The sequence below is a fragment of the Pantherophis guttatus genome, chromosome 1 (genome assembly GCF_059756535.1).
Source record: "Pantherophis guttatus breed Tessera chromosome 1, ASM5975653v1, whole genome shotgun sequence".
In the NCBI taxonomy this organism is placed as follows: domain Eukaryota; kingdom Metazoa; phylum Chordata; class Lepidosauria; order Squamata; family Colubridae; genus Pantherophis; species Pantherophis guttatus.
Genome location: NC_142063.1, coordinates 212,776,561 through 212,802,645, shown reverse-complemented (window position 1 = coordinate 212,802,645; position 26,085 = coordinate 212,776,561). Strand labels below are relative to the sequence as shown.

Here is a 26,085-nt window from a genome sequence, read left to right as displayed (position 1 = left end):
GCATAACACAGATTTTGAGTCCTCTCACTAATTTGGACTTTCTTGCTCTGAGGATAGAATTAAGGCAAGCAAGGAACCACATAACACTTAGTACACAGAAAGAAATGGGTCAGTGATTCAGAATCCCCCGTTAGTAAATCAAATATAAAATCAAGGAACAAACGGGATCTTTTTATGTACACTGAGAGCATATGCACCAAAGACAAATTCCTTGTGTGTCCAATCACACTTGGCCAATAGAACTATCTATCTATCTATCTATCTATCTATCTATCTATCTATCTATCTATCTATCTATCTATCTATCTACCTACCTACCTACCTACCTACCTACCTACCTACCTACCTACCTACCTACACATCCAACCATGGGGCTGGCTGGCACCATGAAAACCCTTTGCCCCACTTCTATTAACAACTGGTAATCCACCATCTTGGAATTTTTCACCTTTTGAAATTTTTATAATGCTGCTTTATAATTTTAAATTTGTTAATCCCAAATTATTCTGATTTTAGTGGTTGATTTAATTGATTATTATATAATGTATAATTCTATACTGCCAGGAGACCCTCTTTCACAGAGCGGTTAAAAAATACGAAGCATAAAGTATTTAAAGTATAAAGAAATGTATACGTGATCCCTCATTAGCATAGCATAGACACTATTCAAGCAATGGGCAAAACATTATTTCTGACTCCTTAATGGAACATTGAAAAGAAATTCTGTAAAGAAAATGATGTAAAAGGAATAGGGTCTCTGTCAATGTCAGCACGATTCATTCTCTAAAACCTGAACGGTGAAATTTGGAGTGGTCAAAGACAGAGAGTTCAAAAATGGAACCGCCTACCCCAATGCTTCCCTGCAAGAAAAGAGAGTGGTCCAGAGATGCAAAATGAGGGTAGAGCATTTATTTTATTTATTTAGCATATGGCATTCCTGAGATCTTCTCATAGTGATGTGTTTTAAGCCAGATCACAAGGATTGTCTGGCTGCCATTGTGGGAGAATTAGCCGACTCTATGTCGTTGCCCAGGAGACGTCCCAGTTTAGGATTCCTACACTCTTCAGGGAGGCATCTATCTTGTCCCCTGAGAGTAGAACAGATTCACAGATACAACTTTCTATTCCAATCTCCTGAAATCAGTACAGATGTCTATTATGGTCACTGCTGGTAAAGGTGGGGTGGGCGGGGAATCAAGAAGTAATTTGCTGTCCACTTTCCCTACCTTTGTGATAAGGCAAAAATAATCAGGCTAGAATGGAGTTTCCACTGGTGCCTGCTCTTGAAAAAAAGAGAATTAAACGAGATACCAGCATTGCATGTGGTTATTCACTAAACATTACTAGATGTCTATGGAGAATCGCAATCATCCAGGTCATGGTTGCCCCAAAGATGCTTTTTCAAGAGGCAATTGCCTCTAGAATAGAATAGAATAGAATAGAATAGAATAGAATAGAATAGAATAGAATAGAATAGAATAGAATAGAATAGAATAGAATAGAATAGAATAGAATTCTTTATTGGCCAAGTGTGATTGGACACAAAAGGAATTTGTCTTTGGTGTATATGCTCTCAGTGTACATAAGGAGAATAAAATACATTCATCGAGAATAAAAAGCACCTTTGGGATAAACATTACTAGAGAAGAATATACAGGAGGTGGATTTCAGGAAATCCTACTTTTATGGTATGCTGCTGTCTCTTTCTAATAAAAAGCCACTAATGGGAGTCCCTGTAGGTTATTTAAGAAATTGTAGGTTAGAGTATGCATGAGCATTGCATATGTGTCAACTAACAAGTAAAAAATAAATCAGATTAGTCCTTTGCAGGCTTCACCTTTGCAGACATTTGCTTATCATCTTAACTGTGACCCATGGCGATGGATGTATTGTGGTTTAGGCTGCTTTGCAAGATCTGGTGGCTCACAATCATTAAGGGAACAATGGATTCTGGATGAGAACAGTACATTCTACAGGAGAATATAAGAATGTGCATAATTAAAGCTTAAACCAGTGTGAGACATACAGCACCCTAAACACACACATGGTTTTACAATAAAATTGCTGAAGTAGAAGAAACACTGCATCATGGAATAGCCAAATCAAAGCCCTCACCTGAACAAAAGAAAAAAGAAAAAAAAGTGGCATTACCTGAAAATCTCGTGCAAAGTAGCTAATGGACAATTATTGTATTATCGTCAGGAAATGGGTTGAAATCATTGCTACTAAAGGAAACTAAATTTCCAATAAGAACATTGATCAATATTGACCCAGTGAGTTCCATAGACAAAATAGTTTGTTTAACCAGAACCTCATTATTAATAGGATTTTAGATAAAGTTCAGACACTATTGTAGATATATACTGCAGGATTCCTGATAATTCTAAAAAGTTCACAAATCTCCTTTCAATTCCCCCTGCCTAGTTTTTTCTCAAATCATTTTTATTATACCCTAAAGAAAATTATGGAAGGAGTGTTTATTTAAGAAATGTATGTCTCTTCTGGAGGAAAAACCTGTTGGTAAGATACAAAAACTATTTCCATCTAAAGTAGAAGTTATTTTATTAAACTTTAGTGCTCAGGCACAGAAACATGAACCCAACACCTGAGAAAACTGACACTTGACTAATTAGAAACTGCTGAAATAAAATTCACATGAAAGATATAATTCATATTGACAGACTGCAGGCTCAGTCTCTCTAACCCTAACCCAATATCTGTCAATAAAGAAAAAAAAAAGTTACAGTAGGTGAAATATATGTAAAATCCGAACAGACATGAAACTAGTAACCAATGTTGGAAATATTTCTTTTTAGGTTCTGTTTAGCAAAATTGACATACTTGTGAGATTTAAATTTAGCTCCTCTTCAGGATCACAAACAGATTGCTATCACCAAAGAGAGCTTCAAAGTAAATCCTTACTTTTCTTTTGCTAGAATAAACGTTCATTTTAACATCATCAGTTGGGAAGAAGTGAAGCAAATGTTATCTTAATTGCTTGGTTGCCCAAATACCTATCAACAGGGCTGTGTACTATTGTTCATACACCATAAAAATTACTATAGTAAAGTTTTCCAATCCTTAAGAATTAGAGCCAATCGTATTATTCATGTTTATTCATGTTCACATAGAATGTACACCTATCAGCCACCACACACACACGGGTTATACAATAACCAGCTGCTATCTCTTCAGAATCATTTCAGTAATATGTCTGGTGCAAACAGGAAGATCCACTATGCTTTCCCACAACGTAATTGGGCTATGGATTGTCTTCCTTTGTCACAGTGGAGAACAATCCACTATTAAAACAAATTTCTGAGTCCCCAAAAGAAAGAAGCCAAAGTTCTCCATCAATGGAAGCGTCGCCTGTTTCCCTGTTTACTTCTGAGATGGCCAGCGGACCGCCTGAGTTTTCTCCTCTCTTCATGATGGAGTTTCTCTGCTTCTTGCTGCTTTTTATGGTGCTCGGACTGGGGAAAAAAATACAAAAATCACTTAAAGACAACACAGTAGTTAATATCCAATGGAGTCCATTCTAATAGAGATCTTTTAGTGGAGAGAAGAGACAAAGTGGTGCCCTCCTCCTTCCATTTGTATCTTTTCTCTTCTCCATCTTCACATATGGGTTAGGAGACGCATGGAGAAAGGGAAGAGAAACCAAAAGCTTTGGGGATGTGAGTTCAATCATTAAATGTGCAAGTAGCTTCATATTCCCATAAAAGAGATATGAAGAAATAGTATAAAATGTGCCAAAATAAAAACAAAACTTAATGAAAAGTTGATTAAGGAACATAAATAAGTGGATAACTTTTTTTTAATCTGCTCATAATGTTAAGTTTAGATCCTAAATGTCCCCCCCCACCCCCCAATAATGGTTTGGTCCATTATGGGGAAAAAACCCAGAGCTGCTTTGTTCTAGAGTAGGGGTGTCAAACGGGCCAGATGCGTCACATGTTGGCCATGCCCACGACTAGTTTAGTGAAGGGGGAAAAAGTCGTGATATATTATGTGACAACGCCATGACGACGTGAGTTTGACATCCCTGTTCTAGAGGTAGACAAAAGTGCAGTTTTTCCAGGCAGAAATACAGGTGTGGCTGGGGGAGAAAATGTGAAAATCTCAAAAGAAAATGTGAAAGCCATCTCCCCTTCCACTCTCTCAGAACTGACAAAAACCTTAAAGATAACTATAAATGCAACTTAGGCTGTAGCAGTGGTGGGTCGCCCCTGGTTCACACTGGTTCTATAGAACCGGTAGTAAAACTGGTGGGAGGTTCCGCCCACCGACCCTGACATCATCAAAATGCTTCTGCGCATGCACAGAAGAGCTACCAAAATACTTCATAGAAGCTAGTTAATTTGCCAAACCATCTGGATACAATTAATAGAAGCAAAATTTATTTTTTTTTGATGCAGTACTTTAAAGCCCTTTTTAGCTTATTCTAAACAAATCTAGCTTTTTCAGTTATGAAGTCAGTTCAAAAATAGCATAAATTTCAGCATGGTGTCTTAAGAAACTGCTAGCAGTTTCTATTTCCAATTCCTTCTTCCTGTCACCTTACCTATGTGCTTTCTGTCAGTGTGGGATGACACCTGCAACAATGACTTTACTTTTACTTTACTTTATTTTAGATTTATATACCGCCCTACTGCCGAAGGACTCAGGGCGGTGAACAGCCAAAAGATAAAACACACATAATACAAAATTTAAAACTATGTAAAAACACATTAAATAATTTGGCCCAAACAAATTAAAACACCCCCATTGTTTTAAAACAAATTTAAAATAACAATTAAAAGGAACTTAGGCCAGGCCAGCCTGTTGAAATAAAAAGGTCTTGAGGGCATGGCGGAAAGTGTGTAAATCCGGGATCCTCCATATCTCCGGGGGGAGCTCGTTCCAAATGGCAGGCGCCCCCACAGAGAAGGCTCTCCCCCTGGGGGCCGCCAGTCGACACTGTTTGACCGACGGCACCCTGAGGAACCCCTGTCTATGGGAGCGTACTGGCCAGTGAGAGGCTACTGGTGGCAGAAGGAGGTCTCGTAAGTACCCAGGTCCTAAGCCATGGAGCGCTCTAAAGGTGGTAACCAAGACCTTGAAGCGCACTTGGAAGATCACCGGGAGCCAGTGCAGCTTGCGTAGGAGAGGTGTTACATGAGAACGCCATGTTGCTCCCATAACCACCTGTGCAGCCGCATTCTGGACCAGTTGGAGCCTCCAGGTGCTCCTCAAGGGGAGCCCCATGTAGAGAGCATTACAGTAGTCCAGGTGGGAAGTGACGAGGGCATGAGTGACCGTGCGTAAGGAGTCCCGATCCAGAAAGGGATGCAACTGGCAGATCAGGCGAACCTGATAGAAAGTCCTCCTGGCCACAGCCGTCACAGCCGTGAGTCCAGGAGGACACCCAAGTTGCGAGCCCTCTCCGTGGGGGCCAGCGACTCGCCCACAATAGTCAGTGATGGCACCAACTGACTATATCGGGACGCCGGAAACCACAGCCACTCGGTCTTGGATGGGTTGAGCCTGAGTCTGTTTCTCCCCATCCAGATCCGCACAGCCTCCAGGCACTGGGACATCACTTCAAGGGCATCATTGGGGTGGTCTGGGTGGAGATGTACAGCTGAGTGTCATCATGACAAAAGCAAACATGGTGGGAAGGGCTGTAAGAAAATCGGAGAGCCCTACAGGCAATGTGTATGGAGGGTGGTGGTGGTGAGAAGAAAATAAGATCTATCCAATTCCCATTTCTGCTTTGGATAGACTTCTTCAGCAGCCAAGTCAATACCCAGCAGAAGCATAATGCTAAATGGATCTAGCTGTCACAACACAATCAGACAAAGATTTAGTTCCCCTTCCACAGCTAGTGGCAGCAAATTAAAATGTGCAAAGCAAAAAGAGAAATGCAAGCAGTGTGATTCACCAGTTTTAACAACCGGTTTGCTGTGGGTGCTTCCGCGCATGCCCTTTACGATCGAAAGTTGCCTTCTACTGAATCCAGAGTGAGCAAAACAGCTGAGGTGCGGCAATCCGCTCTGCCGCGTCTATCAGCTGGGCTTAAAAAAAAAGAAATATAGGTAGGTTATAGCGCAAATACTTTGGCCACCTAATGAGAAGGGAGGACTCACTGGAGAAGAGGCTAATGCTGGGAAAGACTGAGGGCAAAAGAAGGGGATGACAGAAAACAAGGTGGCTGGATGGAGTCACTGAAGCAGTCGGCATGAGCTTAAATGGACTCCAGAGGATTTTAGAGGACAGGAAAACCTGGAGGAACGTTGTCCATAGGGTCGCGATGGGTCGGACACAACTTCCCAACTAACAACAACAAATAATGCAGGGGCGGGTGGGCCCATCTGATTGTCGTTGAGAGCGAACAGGTTTGCTCTCAGCTGATCGTTGGAGCTACCGGTATGCCCGAACTGGTCAGAACCGGCTGAATCCCACCCCTGGATGCAAGTCTGGCTAAGTTGACCCAGTATAGGCAATTCGGAAACAGTAATCCACCTGCAGTATGCAAGAGTGAAGCAGTCTCATCCAAAGGTGAAGCAGTCTCATCCACTTAGTACTTCTGCTGCATTGGTCTTAACAGTTCTAAATTTAGGATTGATGTTTACCTTTTTTAATTTAAAAGTAACTTGTTTACTTCCTACAGTGGTATCATGTACACTAAGTGCACCGACTCTCTCTTCAAGTTGCAAGCGATCTCCAAGTGACTTTCTGCAAAAAAACAAAACAAAATGAGAGGATAAACTCAGCATCTACTTTCATGATCAGCATATCATCTCCCACAGTAATTGCTTTGAGAGCAAATGAAACAGAAATGAGGAAGGGATGGAGGGAGGAACCAAGCTATAGTTAAAGTATCTTGAGAAAATTTAAAATGATCTTTAGATTAGGATAGGCTAGTGGGCTAACTGGCTAGTAGACAATGGATCCTATAACATGTCAACATAAGACCATATCCAGATTTAAGGTTCCATGACATTGGCACAATGATGTCACATTGGCCTTGTGCCTCCCTATGCACAGCCCATCAGAATTTCTAAGGAATCAATGGAGATTGTAGTTGCACCTCCTTTTCTAATTAGTATACAAATGAATGGGTGAATTAAGAGAAACCTCTTCATTATATCTGCGCTATGAAATCAACTGTCTTTAGCAGAAATCTGAAATCATCATCACATCTTAATCATGAGCAATGAAAAAAAAAGTGTTGACAAATCATTACAATGGAATAAAATTGTGGTCTTACTTCATTAACTTTTGCTTTTGGGCAGTGTCTTGGAAACTTCTAAATTCTTCCCCAGCTTTAATCTCAAAAAACGTTGGTTCCAGGACTGTTTTCTGATCCTCCTTGAACCTTTCCTGCCGTTTTACTTTTTCCTCTTGGCGTAGAAGGCTGCGCTGTTTCCTGACCTCTTCAACCCATCCTTTTTCATCATCTGAAGACTCCGAACTTTCTGCATCACTTGGTTTTCCTTCTGGCTCTTCCTCTTCTTCCTGAAGACAAAAATAGTCAGTTAAAAAAAAAGAGAAAAGAATTAACGTTCCTTAAATGAACCATTTACCTAATTAGGAGTACGTGACGCCTCACAGATGCACTGTTTGGAAAGGACTTTAACGAAGAACCGGGCAAGATATTTTCAACAGAATGCCTTAATGGCTAATTACCATCGCCAATGATATACTTCATATTCATAATCTACAATTCTCCCTGAACTATTAAAGTACCCCTCCTCAAAAGGACAAAATTATCCAGTATCAATTAAATTTAATATTCCTATTGTTGAAGAGACAAAAAGGATCCAAGACTGCTAGGAAGCAAAGCATGTGCGACATATGTCCTCCAACTGCTCAATTTAAGAAGCAAACATCTGAAATTAGGAAGCAACCTACCAGGAAGCAGAGAAAGGAAATATGGAAGAGAGCCACCCCTTGAATTTATAATAGCAATAGCACTTAGTGTTATATACCACTTTACAGTGCTTTACAGCCCTCTCTAAGTGGTTTACAGAGTCAGCATATTGCCCCCAACAATTTTGGATCCTCATTTTTCCCATCTCGGAAGGATGGAAGGCTGAGTCAACCTTGAGCCTGGTGAGATTTGAACTGCCAAATTACAGTCAGCCGGCAGTCAGCAGAAGTAGCCTGCAGCACTGGATTCTAACCACTGCACCACCATGGCTCATAATAATTCAACAAAACAACAACCCTTTCCAAAGATAAACAGTAGCAAGAGAAGACCAGGATAAAAAGATGCGTTCCTAAAAAAACAGAAATTTGCACGAGTTGGGGATCTGATGTACACAGGAGGGAAAACCATTCCAGAGCATACGTGCTATCAGTGAGTAACTCTGTCTCCATCATATCTCCCAGGATCAATCTGCAAAATTGTGACATAGAGAACACAGCCTCATCCAAAGACTGCAGGTGCCTGATGTATCTGGAGATGCTTTTTAAGATAGCCTGCTACTGAGCTTGGTGGCAAAGTGTCAATCAATTCCAATCTTTTAGCAGAGGGAGGATTGCTTCATGTTGAGACACTCTAATTAATAACCTAGTCATTGAATTCTGCATCAATGGTATCTTCTGGACTACTCACAAGGACAGTCCCACAAACAGCAGTTATAGTGGACCATTCTTGAGGATGTCTATGCAATGAATTGCTGTGATTAGGGAATTCTTTCTGAGGATAGAACAGAACTAATCTACTAGTTTAAATTGATAATATGCTTCCTAGCCATGAAGGTAACCATCTGTAGATCCAGAAACAATCCTAAACTGCATATTTATTCCTTTGGGGGAAACCAGTCCAATCTAGAATAGGTAGATTTGCTACTTTCTATATAAATTATAATTGCCTTTATCCTTCCCCTCTTTCCTATTACCTTCTCCTATTGGTATCTTATGATTTATCACTTTGTTGTTCGTATGTACACTGAGAGCTTATGAACCGGAGACAAATCCCTTATGGGTTCAATCACATTTGGCCAATAAAGGACAGTCTATTCTATGAAGCAGATACTCCTAATGCTTTAAACTTATGACTCAACAATATTTTCACTCCTGGTAAAAAATTTAAGACCATCTCCTACTTGCATGTGATCAGAGTGCATGCTACATTCCCATTTGGTCCAAACTGTCTGCATTTTTCAATACCACATAAAATACCACCCATTTGTGATATTTTATTGGCTATTCATGTGTGCCTGTGCACAAGCAGGAATTGGATGACTATGCAAAATGCACAACATAATTATTCCAAATCTTGCTAGGGATTCTTAGCACCCAGTAGCTAAACAAGTGGTGGGGATAGAAAGGTTAAGAAAATATGGTTCTACTGAATCCTCCTGGGATCCTTCTCAAACAGTAGACGGGAATCTCATCTCCATTTTTATAAACAGCTATTAGAGAACACTAGAAAAATCTCAAATTTACCTCTCCCAAAGCTTCTTGGTATTCTAACATCTTTAACTTCTTCTTCCTTTTCTCACTCATTTTAGAAACAAGTGGATTAAGCAGCCTAAATTCTTCACTCTTCTCATCCACCTGGAAATCAGGATCCTCAAACATGACTTTGAAGCGGTCATCACTAAGGATGTTGGGCATTTTCTGGAAGAAAAATGAAACTGAAGTTGAGATATGGTTCCTTTGCTTAAAGTTTTCCAACTTTTATCTGTTAAACGCATTTAGATCTCCAGAGACTTTTTGCACAACAAGAAGCAGCTTTGTGAAATAAACTTAATATATTTTTTTCTTCAATGTTAGTTATCTATTTGTACCATTTATTTAACATCCTGCTAAACCAACTTTTTCCTGCCTTTGAATAGTTTGCCTGGGGGACTATAATTCCTCTTCATATATTCGCTATCTGATGAGTTCTTTTGTTTAGTTTTTCTTTTACTGTCAGTTGTCCTGAGTGCCATTTGTGGTGGAAAGGGAGGTTGTAAGTTAAACAAAGTAAAACAAATGCAATTTGCAGGTTTGCAGAGGAAGAAGGAAGCTGCCAGGCAGAATGTTTTATGTGTTTTCTTTCAAATTCTTCACCAGTCCTTGAAATGTCCACATTACTTACATAATATTATGCTGACTTAAGACTTATTTATCTTACTTTAGTTTATTTTTATTTCATTTATTTACTTATTTAACTGGTTTTAATATACCTATTTGCACTTATACATAATTCAAGATAAAGGTTATTTCAAGATCACAGTGACGGAAGAGATGGGGGATTGCTGCATTAAATGTATGACTTACAGTCCTCAACAGAATCCTTTGGGGATGGAATAAATAGACATTTTATGTCATAACTTCGTTGCTTGGGGAACATCTTTCTGAGGAGATCCATACACCCCTTACTCAAAATTGGCCATAAAGCAATAGCTGGTGTTTGGTATGTAAGTGAGGTTCTTCTAATATCATGAAGTGTCATACTTTTAATTTCATACAGTGATTTCCTTGAAATTGTGGGTTTTATTGCTAGGTTTTGAAAAATAGCATACAGTACATACATCAATTGTGTCTTGTTGTATTACTCACAACAGCCCCTGTCTGCTTGATCAGGTTTAAGACTCCCACCTTTACCTTAAGTAGATTTTATTAGAAAATCTGAAGCCCAGTCTATTGGTTGAGGGACTTGGGATTTAAGTTGGGGTTAGGGTTCAATGTCTCATTTACTAGGTAATTAAACGGCAGTTTCACTTTTAAAGTGAACAATAATTTTACTTAAGATGACAATGTTCTGACAAAGCTATTTCATCACCATTTGCATTTTAGGAGTTAGAAAAAGGTCATTTGAGCCTGGCTGCTGGAAAAATACTAGCACCTGGGAACTAGTCTTGTCCAACAACTTGTTTGGACAGCTGGCTAGAAAGGAAAATTCTCTGAGCCACTAAAATTGCTCTTCAGCGTAAAGCCCAATGTAAAATACTAAGAGGCAGGAGCACAGTATTCTGATCAAATAATTGTATTACTCCCTCCCCCCATCTGTTTACTGTGTAGATGACTAACTTTTAGTTCATCTCACTTAAAACAGTTTACATTAGCTTTACTATTGCTGTACTATTACTACATCATCATTAATTTCAACATAACTTTTCTATACAGGGATGTGCATTGTGCATTTCTGATCAGAATACAGATATATTTTGATTAATAGAATTCAATTTAGCAAGTAAAGCTCTTTTAGTTCAGTCAACTAAGTACCATTTCCTGTCATGCTCTCCAAGGATTAAGGATGATATCAGTCTTAGCCCTATTGGCAGAGGCCCAATAACTGGAGATAGCATAAGTCAACATAGGAGTTTCTGCTCTCTTATGAACTTATACCCTTCCATTACCCCACACGTATTCAGATATAGGCATTTTTGAAATAGCACCGCTGGTCAATTTCACTTCATAGAACTAATATAACAGAAACAAGGAAGGGCAACCTACCTTCTGTTTCTTCTTTCGAGCATTTTGTAGTTCCTCTTCTCCCTCCTCAATCAACTTCAGTGCAAGTTCTTTATTAACTTTGGGAAGTTTCTAGTGAATAAAACAAGCATAGATCTCTTTAGTATGGAACCTGGCACCTTCGATGTATTTGCTGATTTAATATATGAATTACAGTACAGACGATAATTGTATGGGATATAGAATGATTTGGAATATGTCAAATTATATTTTAAGTGAAAAGCAAGCTCTAGTTACATTTACGCAGATTTCTTGGATAATTTGACAAATCCCAAATTATTTAGAAGGTGCTTATACCAGGGATTTGAATAGAAAACATCAGGGATCGCCTGAGATAGCCAAGGACTTCTGATTTTACCAGTGGCTTAAGAAAGAGCAGGATCACACTTGTTTTCACAACAGAGCAATGCATGCTTTGGAAATAAGTCAAAAGAAAGGCTCCAGACTTTGCCACTGGTCTGAGGAATCCACTTATAAAAATTAAGGAGACTCTTAGGAAAGGTAAAGGTTCCCCTCGCACATATGTGCTAGTCGTTCCCGACTCTAGGGGGCAGTGCTCATCTCCTTTTCAAAGCTGAAGAGCCAGCGCTGTCCGAAGACATCTCCGTGGTCATGTGGCCAACATGACTAAATGCCAAAGGCGCATGGAACGCTGTTACCTTCCCACCAAAGGGGATGCCTATATTTCTATTTGCATTTTTATGTGCTTTCGAACTGCTAGGATGGCAGAAGCTGGGACAAGTAATGGGAGCTCACCTGTTATGCAGCACTAGGGAGTCGAACCGCTGAACTGCTGACTTTTCGATTGACAAGTTTAGCATCTTAGCCACTGAGCCACCGCGTCTCCTCCTATGAGGAGACTCTTAAGAAAATTCAAAAGGGCAGATCAACGGACCACTGGATCTTTTTCTGCCATCAGTTTTCTATATCTCTACATTTCTTCAAGCAGCAGCATCTTTTTTTCAGATTCACAAAGAAGCCTGAAAAAATCTTGGAATCTCTTCTCCATGGTGCAAAGTGAGCTCTAAGCACAATGCCCATTCATGTTACAACCACTGACATTTTGCCAAGCTAGCACAAAGTAAAATTCAGGTTGCTGACTTTATCACCTGGTTCAAATATAATTTCTCAGGAAAAACCCATCTACGTAGGGGCTAACATAATTTCCCCATCAAGGATGGCCTTTTTCAGAATCCTAAAAAGGGCGAAAGAGAACATGGATTCCTGCCGATAGTCGAGTCAATGCCAGTTATGCCCTTTGAGATCTCACTACTTACCCCAGCAAAGAGAAGAACTCTGTAGCAGATGAAGTTGCTCTCCTTTCCTTTCAGATATAAGAACTCTAAAACACCCCAAATGTACTGCTTATATCAGGGACTCTCTCTTTCATTCTCTCTCTTTGATGAAACTATCCCAATGTTGGTGAATCTTTTCGGCACTGAGTGCCGAAATGGGAGTGCGCAGGCGCACCGGAAGAGCAGCTCCACGGTGCAAACATGCGGGAGCTCCAGAAACCAGAAGAGCAGTTCCCTGGTATGCATGCGCACACCGGGAAGCTGAGCTTCCGGTTTCTGGTGCGCGCATGTGTGTTGATCACCTGGTATTCCAGTTTCTGGCACGCATGTTCACGCGAAGAACTCAGCTTCCTGGCGTGCACATGTGCGCCACGGAGCTGCTCTTCCGGTTTCCCGCGCTTCTGGTTTCCCACATTAGAATCCGGAAGAGCATCAGGCGATGGCTGGCGTGCCCAGAGAAATGGCTCTGCATGCCACTTCTGGCACGTGTGCCATAGATTCACCTTCACAAACCTATCCTGAATGAACCAGACTTCATATTTACCTTTAGCTGCACTCTTTGTGCACGTGTTTCTTCTATCTTCTGTCTAATTTTCTCCCTTCTGTATTCTTCATAGGCAAAAGGATTTACCATCATTTTAACCTGCAAGCACAAAGCAACCGGGGAGAAAAAGGAAGAAATCATAAATCATTGCATAATTTTTCCATTTGATTTAACATTCTTATTTGCTGGATTTATATTCAGGATTGCTAGCAAGAATGAGAGTTAAACTAAAAAAAAATCAGGCTATGTATTAATTAAACGTTGCTAAAAGATGGCAATAAAATGAAACTCACAGCAGCCAACTAATTAAAAGTCATCTCGTCCATTCAACCAAAAGTCTGCCTGAAAAATGGTGCTCTATAAGAAAGGGATCTAGCCCGACTATTTTGGGCAAGCCCACATACCTTATGATACAATCGTATGTCCATGAAAAAGCCATGCATGTACGCCCGAAGAAGGGGTGATCCAATAAGATGAGCAAGCCCTGGAGACAAAATGGAGGTGGGGGGGGAGGAGAAAGGGAGATACATATATTGAACTTGACCTTAATATAACACAAAATTAAAAAAAAATAAACATCAGGGTACTTTACAAAAACAAAGTTTGCATATATCATTTATATAGAGGAAAAAGTGAAGAGCTGGTCTGGAAACATCACCAGAATGTGTCAGCCTCCAAGGACAATCATATATGTTTTCAAATGAGAAATACATGGAGTATTCATGGCAAAAAAAGGAATCTTGTGATGCCAACATTACTATAGACTTTTGATTCCAACTTTATGTCTGTTACTTAGCTATAAATCTTACGAAATGACAATTTTAAGTATTCCTGAAGGAACATATAGATTTTTTTTAAAAAAATTAGGTTTAATGTAAATGTTATATTCTTTTAAGGTTGATTTTTTTAAAAAAAGAATTTATATGCTTAACTGGGTTCTCCTAGGTAAAATATATTTATATAGAGTGTTAACAGTTTAAATTAAACAAGTTTAATTTTCCTTAATTGCTAATAAGGAATTGTGTCTCAAGCAGCTTTTAAATTAAGGTCTTTAGCAGGAAAATTATTCCTGCAAAAATGCTAGTTACAGGTGTATTTTTTCCCATAATAATGTAAAGAATTGAAATTGGGGGTATTAATGATTTAAATCAACCAATAAAAACCATTCTCTGAATTTGGATCAAAGTTCTCAATTTGGACTAGGAAAATAAGGAAACCAAAACAGGAATCAACCACCAAAGACCTGGTAGGTAGGGACGGGAATGCAGATACATTTCATCCTGGAATACTGTATATTGTAGCCACTGAGGTACATATAAGTAAAGAGAATATCTGAGGTCATACTCAAAGGAAAGAGGCAAGATAAAGTAAATCACATCTACAGCAGCAGTACTTTACCAAGATTTTCAAGATCTTTTCTTGTTACAAATTTATAGTCATCATAAACTGTTGTCTCCGGATTCTCCTCCAGCTCTTCTGTCAGATTATCAAGAAATGAGCACCACTTTGGAGCAGGACCTAAAACCTGTAGATGTATTAAAGTCAGTTGTGATGGCAAATTATTTCGGTTAAAACCCAATGACCCTAATAGGTTTCAAAATGATTGCTTCCATTTCCTCCCAAACGAGGATGGCTCATCCCTTTTCCACTATTGATATCAATCTCTCTTCTGCTACCATGAGCACACAGGCACACCCAGTGAACCAAGATTAACTGAGTAAACTTCAATATGTACAAAGCATTATCAAGGTGCACGTTGAAAGCTCTCTCTCTCTCTCTCCAGAGGAAAGGAAAAAGGAAATAATGGCACCCACAGAATGGAACTTTAGATGCCCCACTTCCTTTTCGAATCTATCAGTGACAATTACACAGGGAGAAGGTAAACAAGCCATTTCAAAAGAGAACAGCTGCCATCTAAGCTCCTTGAACAGCCCTACTGCAGAGCAAAATATATTCAAGGAGCCTTGGTGGCATAGCAGACTAAAGTGCTGTTAAGTAGCACCAGCTGCCTGCAATTACTGCAAGTTCAAATCTCACCAGGCTCAAGGTTGACTCAGCCTTCCATCCTTTCGAGGTAGGTAAAATGAGGACCCGGATTGTGGGAGCAATAAGGTGACTTTGTAAAAAAAAGAACACCGCTTTGGAGGGGGGGGCGGCGAAAGCCCTACAAGGCAGGTATATACAAAAGTACGAAGGCTATTGCTTAACGCATTGTAAGCCGCCCTGAGTCTCTGGAGAAGGGCGGCATATAAATCGAACCAATAAATAAACAATAAATAAGGCATGCTGGGCCTACATGCTCTTCTTATAGTGACTCTTGTCACTCTAACCGAGATCATGTCAACTTTATCTACCCTCTACACCAGGCTCTCCAACTTTGGCAACTTTAAGACTTGTGGACTTCAGCTCCCAGAATTCCTCAGCCAGCTGAAGTCCACAAGTCTTAAAGTTGCCAAGGTTGGGGACGCCTGCTCTACACAATTCTGCTCAAGGTCAATAAAAACTGCCAGTACCAATTATCTTAATACGTGTTCCCTAGCAGGATACTCCTGAGTACTTCTTTGGAATTGTTAATATAAGTTTAATTTGTCAATACACACATGAAAAGTTAGAAGGGGTGGGACTCTACAAATTATTAATAATAAGTCTTGAAAGAATGCTGCATACAGAAACATGCCTGTGTTATCAAGTGTATAAATGGCACATGGCAGTTGCTTTAGCAAGAAACCTAGCGAAGCGTAATTTTTCCTGATAAAGTATTTTTGCTAGCTGGAGCTTTGGCTTCCAATAAAGATGTTCCTTCGTGTTACTATTCACTGTAGTTCTCCAGCTAATTTTTTTCCCCTGTTCCTCCAAATTTCAAGACTCTGACTTGAAAAGTATAATTATAGTTTCCCTCAAACACCCAGAGAAAACATTCTTTCAGAATTAGCCACTCAATTTTCATCTTTTCAAACTACTGACAGCTTCCCCATTAACCTACTTTCTAGTTTACTGAGAATAAGGCTGTTAACTTGTTCACGTTCCTTTCAGTATAATTATGCCATGCTTTGTCACAGGCTTCCTTTCCTCCCTCACACCCAAGGATAATCATTGCTACCATTCATTTTTTTTTCTTTGCTCTAGAGAAACACAACCCTAGCAGTCTCTTAGTTCCCTTCCCTTATTTCTCCCTTGTTGCTCTTGAGCGCTTTCCCTATTGGGGTTTCAGAACAAGTATAATTGCTCTTGCCACCAAGAAATCTTCCTTAAAAAAATAACATGCGGACACTTTTTCCCAACAATAGTTACACCATCATCTACTCTTTCTTCAATTAGAGTGGCTAAATATGAGAAAAGAGCTTACGCAGGATCAACCTGACTGCAGATTACAGTATTGCCAGATAAGTTCACCATCACATGTTGGTTTTCTAGCATTTTATCTGCAAGCAAAGACAGAAAGCAGAGGATACTATTTTATCTACACGCACCAATTTGAGTCATTGGAAACGCTTCAGGTAAATGATTCTGTTAAAACAGCATCCGAGAAGGAGAGTTTAAACTCCTGCCCACCACCACCTATCCTGATGCTCCTTCTGCCTTCCTTCACTTTTTAAAAGCACGCATGTTAAAAGACAAGCCGCACTTGAATAACATTTACAGTAATTACACTGACAGAGCAAACCCCAACCTGCTGCCAAGCAGCCATTCCATGTTTCTCTTCCTCTCCTCTATGAAATCAGAAGCAAAGAAGGGAAGGGCTCCTGGATCATAAACAGCTGAAGAAAAGAGAGTTTCAGCACTAACTAAAATGCTCTGTTCTACACAACTATTAAGATAAAGGTTCCCCTCGCACATATGTGCTAATCGTTCCGGACTCTAGGGGGCAGTGCTTATCTCCGTTTCAAAGCCGAAGAGCCAGCGCTGTCCGAAGAAGTCTCCGTGGTCATGTGGCTGGCATGACTAAACACTAAAGGCGCACAGAACGCTGTTACCTTCCCACCAAAGATGGTCCCTATTTTTCTATGGGCTTTCAAACTGCTAGGTTGGCAGAAGCTGGGACAAGTAACCAGAGCTCACCCCGTTACACGGCACTGGGGATTCGAACCGCTGAACTGCCGACCTTTCAATTGACAAGCTCAGCGTCTTCGCTACTGAGCCACCGCGTCCCATACATACACAACTATTAAAGGACCTCTATTCTTATTCATGATTGACCGTCCTCTTTGGTCTCTGCTTTTGCTTTTGCGTCCTTTTCTTCAAAAAGAAATTCAAAGAAAGGGAGGAAGACAAAAGAAAATAAAGCTTTTCTTTTCTTTTAGGTCACCAGAAGTCTGGAGATGAATCCACTGCTGGCCTTTAAACCCCACCAAGTGCAATATCCTAGCAGCCTTCTCCAATCACTTGTGGTCACACACCATGCTGGGAGTTGCACTTTAATACTCTGGGAAGGCTGTACTACACATCCAACAGAAAGTCAGCAGACCGTAATGAAACTCTTGTCTAGAACTGTGGTGTAGAGACTATGAGCACAATTTTTAAAATACTGAATCCTACCGATCTTCCCATGGACAAGCGGTTTTTCTCCATGGATGTGCTGCTGAGAGATGCTGCCCAAACAAAGTATAATGTGCATTTGTTATGTTTCTGCGCTAATGTTATCTGTTAACCAGCCTAGGGATTTCTAACATCATCAACAATCCAGACCAATTCAGCATTGTGCTTTACAGTATGTGTTATCCTTCGACATCCCACAGTCTTGTTTTGATTTCTTTCCTCTCAGGCATTGTTAATCACTATGAGGATTGGGGATATACTTGCTTAAGTCTTGTGAGCAAGTTGCCCGAAGGAAAAGAACCCACGAGAACTCCAAACAAAAAGAAAGCTCTGCCAGAAATAATTTTCACTCATTTCCTTCTTGCTGTGCCCTTTTTTTAAAAAAAATCTCTTCCTTTTAGGTGGCCAAAGATGGGTCTGTGACTCCTTGAACAACCCTGTGGCAAGATCAGGCTTATCTCTTATTCTGAACCTTGCTCGTTTCTAGGCCAGATATTTAATATAGTTTGAGTCATCTATATTGTAAGAGGAAACAAATGGCTAAATTGTTCAAACATACAGCGGTGAAAGAAATTACATGGAAATTTAGAACATTCATAATCTTGCAATGCTGTGACCAGGATGGATTTGATTTAAATCGGGTTGATTTAAATCACAATTTAAATCATGATTTAAATCTCTAGTAAAAAGTCTTGATTTAAATCAACTCGATTTAAATCATAATTTTTAAAGAGCAACTGTCATCTCTGCTACTTCTTTGACCCACCAATAGTCGTTGACTCACCGATAGTCCCAGTGTTGCAGAATATACAGCCTCATGCTACATAACTAAGCTCCATTTCATGCTGAATAAACTAAATTATTTATGTATCTTAAATAGAAAACTATCTTACGATAGATTTTTACCCCAAAAGTTTTTTATTAAAATAAATTCGATAAAAATCAAAAAAATCCGATTTAAATCAAAAAAACCTGATTTTTTTGATTTTTTAAAAAAAGTCATTGATTTTTATCCACCCTGGCTGTGACCTACAATGTGATGTGAGTTTCATCAAAACCTCATTAAGAGATCAAGAGAGTCTGGTTAAATAAACAACAAAAGAAGGTAATATCAAAAGCTTTTAGTGAACACACTGAGCTAACATTCGCTGCCTTTGTTGGGGAAAAAAACTGGTGCCACCTCTTTTGGCAATGATGACCTCAATCTAATGTCTCCTGCGCCTATTGATCAATCCTTAACTTCAGCTTCAAGGTATTTTGGTTCACTCTTCTTTATAGAAACTGCTTCAATTCAACTCACTTCAGATTATGACATATTTCAGATGGATTCTGGGCAGGACTCTGACTTCACCATTCCAAAATCTAGCTTCATTTACCCCCTTAAGAGAGACAATTATCTCAGGTCTTCACATACATTTCTACTAAGGAAGTAAATATTAGCAGAATTTCTTTTCTACTAATTGGATTTCGATGAAGTGGGCCAGAGTACTGTTGGATTACAGACAAATCTAAAGATTCAAACACTTTCTGGTACTACTCCAAAATCATCCTGTTGCACATTTGTCCACAATAACCAACTATCACAGAACTGAGGTGCAGGTCAATAGAAGCTAATTCTGATAGAGGCGGCGATCAGGATTGTTTCAAGAACAAGATCAGCCAAACAAAACACATGTTGCTTCTCTGTCTTCTGGTCAAACAAAATCTTTTATAAGATTTATAAAAGATTTATAGCACTGTTGAGTTTAACAGTGCTGTTCATTGTTTGACAGGCATACTGGTCCATCAATTTGGAGAAAGCGTCTTCTCCTAGATTTTCCGAGCTTGCATTATATTAAAAGAGTACATTGCATTATATTAAAAGTTTGAATGCAAAAGCAGTTGCCTATAATTTCCAAATATTCCCAAAAATCCTTCCTGTACCCAAGGCTACAATTACTTTGTAAAGTAGCAGAAATGGTCTATTTAAATGGCCTTCTGGCCAAGCAATGATATGTCGCTACATTAGATTTCATATTTGTTATAGAAAGGAGCTGTCATGACAGCATCCTTTGGCTCTACAAGAGTTAATATCTGCCCTTCTCACTAGGTATAACTACCCAATGCCCTCTATAGCTTCTAAAATATAGAGGTGGAGGTATAATTCCATCAGTTCAAGGACCTTCCATGGCACAGTGAGGACCATACTCCTCATAGTGGATGGGGTCAGGCTCTCTTGTAATGCTCATTGTACTGTAGAAATTTAAATCTTTCCAACTACACAGACACACAAACACACACCAAAGGTGGGGGAAATTGGCTTAAAATTTTTTGGTCTTTCCAACTCCAGGACCATAGAATAGCAAACCACATCTAGTTTTTTTTGCTCCCCTCTTCCAATACAGCAAAGATATTCCTGACCAGAGGGATTATATTTCAACCAAATGTGATAGGAATCCCAAAACTGCACCGGTTAACTACTAAAGCGATGTCTGTTTTCATATCTCTGCAGAGCTTCCTATTCTATTTCAGCATAAAAATTCACATTTAAAATAAGGACGTTGCAAACAGATGGGGCAGGATTAAGAACTGAACACATTTTTTATTTTGAATGAAAGAATAGCAAACACACATCAAGCCAAGTTTTGGTATCAACCTTCTTGAGTTACTAATGTTGTAGTCTTCTCTCTGCATAGGCAATATTCATCAACTGAAGCTATATCTAATAATATAAATGCCACACCTTCTTCACACCCAGTTCCCAACCTATTCAACAGTGTGTCAGAGTTGAGAAGTAAATCAATGAATAATCGTATCATTCCTATTTCTACCCCTCCTCAAAATTTTAAAGCGTGCGTGCAAAATCCGAGATCACTGAACAGAAATCCCAAAAGTGGGTGTGGTGTGGTTCATGACTCCCCCACTTCCTTCCCCAAAGCCTTCTCTCCTGGTGTGGCTCTCCTGCCCCCACCTACCACTCTCTATTTTTCTCATAACCATTTCCCCTATGGGTGGGTGGGATCCTGGAACCCATTGTACTGAAGGCCACATGCAGGTCTCAATAGCCTTGATACCTATCTCTAGACCACCTCCCCATCCTGCCAATCAACATTAACGTTCTATGTGTTGGGAGTGGGGAAATTCCTAATTCAATGAAGTATAATCATATTAACTAGTCAGTATAATTTAGTAAAATAATTCAATTAAATCACAGTTATATGTTTCCCTCACTCTACTTTCTTCTTTGTTTTAGTCTTGCCTATGTTGTGAAGTGCAGCCCACAACATGCTACCTAAAGCATTTCATAGAATATTTTATGCTCCCAGAAATACCCCCTCCCACCCAGACCCACCTTGGTCCACAATCTACAACTGTCCTGTAACTGAAGTATCTAACTTTCACATCTGCTTATCCAGCTGCTTATCAGGCCCACAGGGTCTCCCCCCACACCCGACACAGAGGTCCAAATGTGTTAAAAGATTCTACAGGATGGCCACAAAATTACTTCCTGAGAGTCGCACACGGGATGGTTTCCGCACCTATGCCCACACACGCGCATTTCCTTTGAGGCAACATGTTATGATGGGAAGTAGAGGATTTCCTTTGTTGTGAATAAACCCAACGTGCTACTTTTTAGGTTGAAAGTACTTATCCAAAAACAGATAGGAAGCCCATGTTTCCTGTTTTGTGGAGACTCAACAATTGTCTGGCAGATCGTACTTAAAAAATATTGGCAGAAGAATCACAGTATTTCACTACATTACCACAAGAAAACCCAGGAAAGAAAAGATGAGATTTCTAGGGAAAGAGTTAATGCTGGGTGCGCAATGTACAAGTAAAGCAACAAGAGCATTCCTTTCAAATTTATTTTTTTAAATTTTATTTAGGGCTACATCTACAGTTGTAACACCACATTGGTGAACAAAGTTGGTATCTGATGATTAACTATTTTACATTTCACTGTGACACCATGAGAGAGAAAAAGTCTCATTGACAAGCTTTGTCCACAGTGTTCTACGTCTAAGAAGTGGAAATCAAGGGAAAATACCAGTTAATTTCATGTGATTGTAGCAATTTTTACAAATAATCTGTGCCATAAACAAGCATGAGTCTAAGAAAAGATGCAGAACTAGACTGCAACAGCAGAAAATCAAAGCACAGAATTCTCTTTTATTGCATCACAAGTTTCTCTGCCCTGTCAAATACATGCTTTATTTAGTATTCAAGCACAAGTCCACAGTCCCATGGCAATTTTTTCCATATAGTCTGGAAGAGACGGGTCTGAGTTATCATCCTAATATCTAAGGATGATATCATATCCTAGCCACATTCTATTTATGAAAAAGCAATGTATTCAAGCAATGTATTCATGGGAACAGGTTGCTTCTAATGACAGCCTGCTCCCAACTCCCTTATTAAAAGTGTAAGAGACCCATCTGAACAGAATTTGGAACATGTATAGGGTAGAAGAGATGAGAGTGAAAGTCCTTTGATATAGAAGTGATGGTCCTCTTATGTAAGAGGTGCCAGACATAATCTAAAACCAACCTGGGTTTTTCTTCAGTCTTACCGGATGTCTTAATTCAAAATGCTGAGGCTAAAATTGTTCTCTTTTATTTGCTTAAATTTATTATGGCTGCCCACTTTAATTGCTTCTGGGCAGCTTAGAAATCCAAAACACAGTTTTAAAAAGTTAAAAACGTAAACAAGGCAGCCTGGACTAAAACAGCAAGAATAAAAATAGGACAGCTCCCCCACACTTACATTAACCCCAGGCCTGGAAACAAAGCAGGTTTTAAGGACTTTCTGGAACCCCAGGATAGGAGGCACCCTTTGTAGCTCGGTGGGGGGGGGGATATTATTTCAAAGGATAGGAGCAGCAACAGAGAAGGCACACTTCCTTTGACCCACACAATAACAATCTTTAATATAAGAGACCTGGAGCACATCCACTCTTCTGAAAGTATTGGATAGACAGAAACAATTAAAGATAGGTGGTCCCTCAGATAACCAATCCCTAAAATGATTTGATAGTGGTCTCACTAGATCACCGTGAAAAGTGAGATGTCAAACAGAAACAGATCTTACATTTTTCAACTATTTCCCCACAGGATCCAATAAGCTATAATCAACCTCCCAGTCTAACTGCAGCTCTGGGATCTTCTAGTGATTTCCCATTGCAGTACGAGCTAAATATCACCTTGCTTAGATCTGCCAATGGAGGTACTTCCATCATGAAAATACAACTTCAATGAAATAAAGTAAACTGTGTAATTTCAATGGGATGGGAATAAAAAGCAGTCATGAAGAACTACTGCTGTTTCTTTTTCAATAGCAATGTAACTCATGCATTGAAATATGTACAGTATAACTCTTGTAATTTTTTTTTTATTTGATTTATATGCCGCCCTTCTCCGGAGACTCAGGGCGGCTTACAATGCGTTAAGCAATAGCCTTCATACTTTTGTATATTTATACAAAGTCAGCTTATTGCCCCCACAAACTGGGTCCTCAATTTACCCACCTTAAAAAGGATGGAAGGCTGAGTCGACCTTGAGCCTGGGGAGAATTGAACTCGCAGTAATTGCAGGCAGCTGGATGTTAAATGCTGCCTTAGGAGGCATTAGCCTCCTATGCCACTCAGGCTCTGAGTTGAATTGAATTAAATTCAAAAATTACAGATCTATTCTATCATGCCCAGAGACAAAACAGCAAAGATCACTTAACAATCCATGTTACTTACTGGAATGTAGTAGATGTTCATTTTAGGAGCTTCATTGGCTGTAAACAGCATTCCTGCGAATCAAAAAAAAATAATAATAAGATTGTTGATTTCAAATGCAGAACTTTTCCTCCATTTTAAAATTTGAGGAGATTGAACTAACTAAGATTATTAATGGGAATAAAGCTGAAATATCATACAATCCAAAGTCATTTTCAAAAAGAAGTTAACAGGTCCACTGATATAGTAGCAACTCTAACTCAGACAGAAGAATGTTTAACCCAAAGCAACCAGAAATAATTACCTTTCCCCCATCTTTCAACATGTACTTTGCACTCAATTAAATACACTTGCAGATTAATTAAGAGAAAAACATAAGTCAGACCAACACTGATGTTTGACAAAGAAGAAATTGTTCTTCTATAATATTGATAATATTGGAGAAGGAGGCAACATCTTGTTTGACTTTAATTGTCAGCAATGTCCATTATCTTTTATCTGGGATATTATACTGAGAACCAGATTCTAACAACCAAGAAACTTAGAATAAATCTGGATTTTTGAATTTTTACATTATCCCATATAGTTGGTTTCTAACAATAGTAAGAAATATGTTCTAATTAATATCTCTAACTCAATCCTTGAACACGGGGGAAGGAAATGTCATCCTATAGCCAGATGGGATTCAGACAATCTTTGCAGGAATTAAGGTTTTTTTTTTAAAAAAAAATCCAACATTTCTTTTCATATTTCTACCCTCCTTATTCCTGGACAAGAAAGTTAATAACATAAAATGAAAACACTAATCAAAATACAGAGATCACAAAGAATTTTGAAACATGACCATCCATAATAACTTCCATACATTGCAGTAAAAGATACAAGCATTAAAAACCCATAGCTTCCTGTAAGCACTCTAATTAAACTCTGCCAATCCCATCAAATGGTATCAGCTTCCTGCAGAGTTACAGATTTAGTGTGACAAATCAGCAGGATCCTGGCTGCCGTGAAAATCAACATGTATACAACTGTGTGTAGCTTCCAGCAGGAAGCCAAGATTGTCTGAGTGACTTTGGGGGGAAAGGAGGGGTAGGGCTTAACTACAGTATGAGACTTTCAGAACATATGAATGGAGCTCAAGGGATACTTTATTTAAAGCAGGTAGGTCTTGTATTTTTTATTTTCCCATTCAAAAAATAACAGGCATCCAATAAAGATGCTTCCCCCCCCCCATCCTTTTGACACCAAAAAGAATATAATGGGCTCCTTGATTACCGTAATTCAGTAGGAAAAATCTCTACCGTTCCTCACTCCAATATAAATTTATATTCAGAACAATTCATTAACCAGGGAAAAATGTGTACTTATGCTGTGAAGGGACCTTTTCTATATGACAGTGGAAGACTACTTCCAGAGAAGCACTATAAGGACATGACATTATAAAACACTTTTCCAGTTAGATGCCCATCAAACTGCAAGCTTCAAACTTTCAGAGTGATACTTCTAATAAATCAGGGAGGCATCATGATCAAACATGAAAAAAAAATTAATCCTGACTGCTTTGAATAACCACATTAGTAGATTCACAAAAGAGAATCTATGGAGACATTTTTAATTGTTAAGACATCATAGACATCTGACAGTGAAATTTTGTAATCGGGCAATAAAATGATCCAGTTCTAATATGATATTTTCAATGAGATGAAGACTTTGGAATTTAGAAATGAATTAAAATGAATTAAAAACCTCTATGAAGAATAATTACAAAGTATATGTCTATCTTTAAATCTCAAACTCATCACCCCTTGAACTGAACACATTTTTAGGAAATCACAACCTGTTCTCTATCCCATTCTTATGAAGGATTCAACATACAGTACAGGCCAGTGCTTCTCACCCTTGGCATCTATGAGATATGTGGACTTCAACTCCCAAAATTCTTCAGCCAACATGGCTGGCTGGGGTATTTCGAGAGTTAAAATTCACATATTTTAAAATGGCTAAGATAAGAAACATTGTGATAGCCCCTAAGAGCGAAAGTGCTCCAATGCTGTTGAATATTGTTAAGAATTCTGAAATGTTCAACAAATGATTCAATTGTTAAATACTGTCAGATGAAAAGTGAAAAAGGTCACCTCCATCCAAATTCTCAAGAGGTTATCTAACATTGGCCTGCCAGGAAAGTTATGAGTCAATCTGTATGACCAGAAAATCCAGATTATTTTGTACTTTACCTGAATTGGGGTACAGGCAAACATCATTAATATTATGTTCAGGTTCTATAGAGGTGAATATTTTCCCCTGAAAAATAAAGTCACATAATTCTTAATAAAAGCACACAAAAGAAGTAAAGAATTCCTATACTATACTATACTATACTATACTATACTATACTATACTATACTATACTATACTATACTATACTATACTATACTATACTATACTATACTATAAAAAGAGGATTCTTTGGACAGTGAGATGAATGGCATATAAATTCAATAAATAAATTATTCAGACAATAAATCTTATTATCTGCAGAAATATTGTTATTGCCT

The 26,085-nt window shown here is 38.9% G+C and overlaps 1 protein-coding gene across 1 annotated transcript in view; it reads right to left on the bottom strand.

The window, feature by feature from the left end:
* Positions 1–3,098: 3,098 nt before the first annotated feature.
* NOL10 (nucleolar protein 10) overlaps positions 3,099–26,085 on the bottom strand; it is a 42,289-nt gene continuing 19,302 nt past the window's right edge. The window contains exons 12-21 of the mRNA XM_034432088.2: positions 25,765–25,831; positions 23,552–23,604; positions 14,692–14,818; positions 13,698–13,777; positions 13,294–13,392; positions 11,437–11,526; positions 9,439–9,612; positions 7,253–7,500; positions 6,615–6,717; positions 3,099–3,473 (exon numbers count right to left, since the gene is read on the bottom strand). Of these exons, the coding sequence (XP_034287979.2) occupies positions 3,354–3,473; positions 6,615–6,717; positions 7,253–7,500; positions 9,439–9,612; positions 11,437–11,526; positions 13,294–13,392; positions 13,698–13,777; positions 14,692–14,818; positions 23,552–23,604; positions 25,765–25,831 (1,161 nt within the window). The 3' untranslated portion in view covers positions 3,099–3,353. The remainder of the gene's footprint in view (positions 3,474–6,614; positions 6,718–7,252; positions 7,501–9,438; positions 9,613–11,436; positions 11,527–13,293; positions 13,393–13,697; positions 13,778–14,691; positions 14,819–23,551; positions 23,605–25,764; positions 25,832–26,085) is intronic.